Source organism: Procambarus clarkii, chromosome 70, assembly GCF_040958095.1.
Source record: "Procambarus clarkii isolate CNS0578487 chromosome 70, FALCON_Pclarkii_2.0, whole genome shotgun sequence".
Classification (NCBI taxonomy): Eukaryota; Metazoa; Arthropoda; class Malacostraca; order Decapoda; family Cambaridae; genus Procambarus; species Procambarus clarkii.
The window spans coordinates 28,736,850-28,741,974 of NC_091219.1; the positions used below are offsets into that span (position 1 = coordinate 28,736,850).

General features: G+C 47.3%; 1 protein-coding gene across 1 annotated transcript; it reads left to right on the plus strand.

Annotated features, from left to right (window-relative positions):
• Nucleotides 1-144: 144 nt before the first annotated feature.
• Nucleotides 145-4,923, plus strand: LOC138356019 (leucine-rich repeat and coiled-coil domain-containing protein PF3D7_0703800-like). The gene is made up of 5 exons (XM_069311572.1): nt 145-171; nt 3,124-3,225; nt 3,758-3,997; nt 4,117-4,539; nt 4,783-4,923. The coding sequence occupies exons 1-5, from the start codon at nt 145-147 to the stop codon at nt 4,921-4,923; spliced, it is 933 nt and encodes a 310-aa protein (XP_069167673.1).
• The last annotated feature ends 202 nt before the right edge of the window (nt 4,924-5,125 follow it).

Consider the following 5,125-nt stretch of genomic DNA (forward strand, 5'->3'; position numbering starts at 1 on the left):
TAGAGCCCAAGGAGGCCTGGTCGACGACCGGGCCGCGGGGACGCTAAGCCCCGGAAGCACCTCAAGGTAAGGTTAATATTAATATTATAAAACAACCCTCGTTTTTCTTCAAAGCTCACAGACTGTTTAATACATGCAACCACCATGATTGTTGAAAGATGTACAGGTTTCGTAAGTGAGTGGTTTATGACTCCTGGCCGCGGTCATCACTGTGGCGGGAGGAACAGCAGGTCACGTGCTTCATCCCGTTCTGGGGAGAACATGTAGAACCCTTGAGCAAATCTGTTCAAGCAAACTGTTGGTGAAGGAAGTTGAACGGGTGTAAATATTTGTTTTAATGAACTGTGACACCTTGCAAGAGGCCTGGTGACCTGGCTTTTTTCTACCACAGACGTGGCCAGACATTTACAGTGCTAACCAGCATATATACATTTTCTTCTGTCCTCCATGGACAAGGTGAGAGATCTGTTAAATATATAGTTCAGTGATTTATTCAACAATCAACTACATAAAGTTATTGTAGTTCTGACGAGGAGTCACAATAACGTGGCTGAAATATGTTGACCAAACCACACACACTAGAAAGTGAAGGGACGACGACGTTTCGGTCCATCCTGGACCATTCTCAAGTCGATTGTGACTGGTCCAGGACGGACCGAAACGTCGTCGTCCCTTCACTTTCTAGTGTGTGGTCTGGTCAACATTGTAGTGCTTTTAAAATGCTAATTTAACCTACAAAGATAATTATACAGATTTACGTCTGTCTTACATAAACAGAGTTCAAGGTATTTTTTTACATAGTGTCATTAACTTGTGTGATGGAGTAACTAGCTAGTTTGAGCAGGGGCGACCTTAGCTGTTGGTAGAGGCTCCGTAAGCAGTAATTCGTAAGTTGTAATTAAGATGGTTGGCACGTTGGTCGTTGAGCAGGACTGAGAACCATCCTCTCGTCACTTGTTTGGCTGAAAGTGACGAGAGGATGGTTCTTGTCTTAGTATTCTAAGATTGCTCAACAGGGCTCACTATGACTGGTTATATATTGACGAGTGCCCAGAAGTCCCCGGTTAATGGCATATATGACACTAATACGGCATATATGTCACTAATACGACATATATGACACTAATACGACATATATGACACTAATACGACATATATGTCACTAATACGGCATATATGACACTAATACGGCATATATGACACTAATACGACATATATGACACTAATACGGCATATATGACACTAATACGGCATATATGACACTAATACGGCATATATGACACTAATACGACATATATGACACTAATACGGCATATATGACACTAATACGGCATATATGACACTAATACGGCATATATGACACTAATACGACATATGTGACACTAATACGGCATATAAACCATTAATATTGCATATATGACACTAATACGGCATATATGACAGTGCTTAGTAAATCATTAACCAGTTGTAGCCTCCGTAAACACAGTGGGCTGTAAATTAGTACTCCAAACTACACGTTTAAAGACAGAGGACGACGGGAAAGAAAGCATTTTTTTTACAAATATGAAAGAAAGAAAGTGCCGTCACTTTCTTTACATGTTTAAGGGTTGGTTCATTGGTTATTAAAAATGTTAAATTTTTGTCCCGAAGGCCGAGTTTATTGGTCATTAAAAATGTTAAATTTTTGTCCCGATGGTCGAGGTTATTGGGCAGCGTCTGCGAGTCTGTTGCTGTGTGAATTGCTTACTATTCCTTTGTACTCCCTTGTATCATCATTAAGAAATTCTGTAGTGCCATGGGTACGCTGCCACCCATTGTTCTCCGTCCGGGCCAATAATACCCCCGTGCACCGTTCATCATCAGTCACTACTGGGGGTGCCCAGGAGGGGTAATACTAACCATATTGACCAATGGCGTGCAAGAGTGCTCGCCTCTTGACCAATGGGGAGTCTGGTTGAAGGTCAAGCTGGGAAAGTGACGTGGAGTAGGTGTGGTGGGGGCTGCAGGCACCTTAATTAATAGCATCATCTTTAAATGAGATCTTGTTTGTGAGGTGAGTGAGGACAGGTGGGTATAGGTGACTCAGGTGGTTGCTGGGGGCGCCACCTGCTGCTGGGGGCGCCACCTGCTGCTGGGGGCGCCACCTGCGGGGCACCAGGTGCAAGGTTCTCCTACACTTTGGTGTAGAGTGCTTGCTTCCTCTCGTGTGTGAGAGCGTGGGTGTGTTGAGTGTGTGAGCTGATATGCGTGAGAGAATTGCATCTTGTATAGTGTGTGTGTGTTTGAGAGTGGAGAAAGAGCCCACTAATGGCGTAGCTCAGTCGATTAAGGCAGCGTCTGGTGTCCTCTAGGACGTAAGTTCGAACCCTCGTCACTGCCCTTGTGGATTTGTTCAGTCCATTAATGGTTTGTGTAGACACTGACAGTCGAGCAAGGGCTCACATTCCTGTGTAGGGGCGAAGGAACGTTGACTACCTGCGTGTCCGGATGCAGCATTGTGATTCTATTCTTCAAAACATATTTCTAACAGTGAGTTGACCAGACCACACACTAGAAGGTGAAGGGACGACGACGTTTCGGTCCGTCCTGGACCATTCTCAAGTCGATTGTGAGGCTCAAACTATTGTTGTTTATGATGAGGGTTAACAAAGTCTTGCTTACTGACTACCTCTCACGGTATTCTACCACCACAACTGTTGTTTCCATGTCCACTACCATCACTACCATCGCTCGGTACTCCCCGGGCCCCCATGCTGCCATGGCCTCCAGGCACAAACTCTTCCATGATTTGAATGACTACCATTCAAAGCAGAAGTAATCTAGTACGATTACTTGTGCTACTGTGTCAACCACAACTACCACTGCTATAACCACAGCTAATAATGTTACTGCCACTACTACATGTGTTAATAACGCTATTACCATCACCACTGTCCAACCACTACAGCAGCGGCTAATGGTTCTACACCTACTGTCAGGGGAGGTCCTGTCGTACAGACATCAGTACGAAACAAATGGTCGTTTCTGACCTGTTAATGGCGTTAAGGGTGTGAGGAAGGGCCGTCAGTTCGCGTCAGCCCGAGATGCCCTATATAATTATAGTTGTTGATGTGGTGGTTACAGGGTATAGGGCGGGACTGGGTACACCGGAGCAATGTTCAGACCTCTGACAACCCGTCGGCTAACTGTCCCCATCGCGGCCACTCGAGAGATGGTGGCCATGAGGTAAATTCAGACGCCATCGAGTTTTCGCGGGAACAGAGGAGCCGAGAAAGCAGCATCAGCCGCGGTTGGGAAAACGTCAAATTATTAGCATTTAAGGGGAAAAGGTGTAGGAAAGGAGCTTACGAAGTACACATGTAGGTAAGTGGGTAGGTAAGGTAGGGAGGGGTGGGCAGGAGCCCGGACGCTGGGCACGGTCGTGATAGGTCAGCGGGCCGCCTGCCCTCTGTCCGCTGCTGCCCACCACCACCACTACTTTTTCTCCTACCCTCCCTCCCAAGGCTTTTAATTTCGCCAGCGCGTGGGAAAGCTATGAAGCAGGGCCCCCGCGTCCGGCTGTTGAGTAGTGAGCGCATCTGGCTCAAGAGAATGAGCACTGAGCACAGACTGCTAAAGGGATGAACACTTTCTACTAGAGGCAGTGAGCACTGAGCGTGTCCTCTTTAAGGGGGTAATCACTGAGCACACCCTTCATAAGGTACTGAGCACTGAACACATAATAAATGGAGTGAGCACTGAGCACATCCTTCTTAAGTTACTGAGCACTGAACACATAATAAATGGAGTGAGCCCTGAGCACATCCTGCTAAAGGGAGTGAGCACTGAGCACACCCTGCTAAAGGAAGTGAGCACTGAGCACACCCTGCTAAAGGAAGTGAGCACTGAGCACATCCTGCTAAAGGGAGTGAACACTGATCACACCCTACTAAAGGAAGTGAGCACTGATCACACCCTACTAAAGGAAGTGAGCACTGATCACACCCTACTAAAGGAAGTGAGCACTGAGCACATCCTGCTAAAGGGAGTGAGCACTGAGCACATCCTGCTAACGGGAGTGAGCACTGAGCACACCTTGCTAAAGGGAGTAAGTGCTGAGCACACATCCTGTTAAAGGAAGTGAGCACTGAGCACACCCTGCTAAAGGAAGTGAGCACTGAGCACACCCTGCTAAAGGAAGTGAGCACTGAGCACATCCTGCTAAAGGGAGTGAACACTGATCACACCCTACTAAAGGAAGTGAGCACTGATCACACCCTACTAAAGGAAGTGAGCACTGATCACACCCTACTAAAGGAAGTGAGCACTGATCACACCCTACTAAAGGAAGTGAGCACTGATCACACCCTACTAAAGGAAGTGAGCACTGAGCACACCCTACTAAAGGAAGTGAGCACTGAGCACATCCTGCTAACGGGAGTGAGCACTGAGCACACCCTGCTAACGGGAGTGAGCACTGAGCACATCCTGCTAACGGGAGTGAGCACTGAGCACACCTTGCTAAAGGGAGTGAGCACTGAGCACACCTTGCTAAAGGGAGTAAGTGCTGAGCACACATCCTGTTAAAGGGAGTGAGCACTGAGCACATCCTGCTAACGGGAGTGAGCACTGAGCACACCTTGCTAAAGGGAGTAAGCACTGAGCACATCCTGCTAAAGGGAGTGAGCACTGAGCACACCTTGCTAAAGGGAGTAAGTGCTGAGCACACATCCTGTTGAAGGGAGTGAGCACTGAGCACACCTTGCTAAAGGGAGTAAGTGCTGAGCACACATCCTGTTAAAGGGAGTGAGCACTGAGCACATCCTGCTAACGGGAGTGAGCACTGAGCACACCCTGCTAAAGGAAGTGAGCACTGAGCACATCCTGTTAAAGGGAGTGAGCACTGAGCACATCCTGCTAACGGGAGTGAGCACAAAGTTCTAAATATCAGCTGATACTGCTAATGACAGATTCGTGTTTTTCCCTTCAAGTTGTTAAAGTTCTTTGTCAAGTTTTTGCGCCAGCTCGGTGGGGCGTGTGTGACGATTTGTACCACTGATGCGCGACTTTCGTACCCTGCAGGTTGGCCGTTCGTACATGTTTAGTTCGCGTTTATTACACATTTCAATCTGTTTCATATAGCGTT

Coding starts and splice junctions, on each gene's coding strand:
- LOC138356019 (XM_069311572.1), top strand. CDS start 145: ATGATTGTTGAAAGATGTACAGGTTTC. Junction 172..3,123: donor TTGAAAGATGTACAGGTTTC/GTAAGTGAGTGG, acceptor TGGTGGTTACAG/GGTATAGGGCGGGACTGGGT. Junction 4,540..4,782: donor AGCACACCTTGCTAAAGGGA/GTAAGTGCTGAG, acceptor ATCCTGTTAAAG/GGAGTGAGCACTGAGCACAT.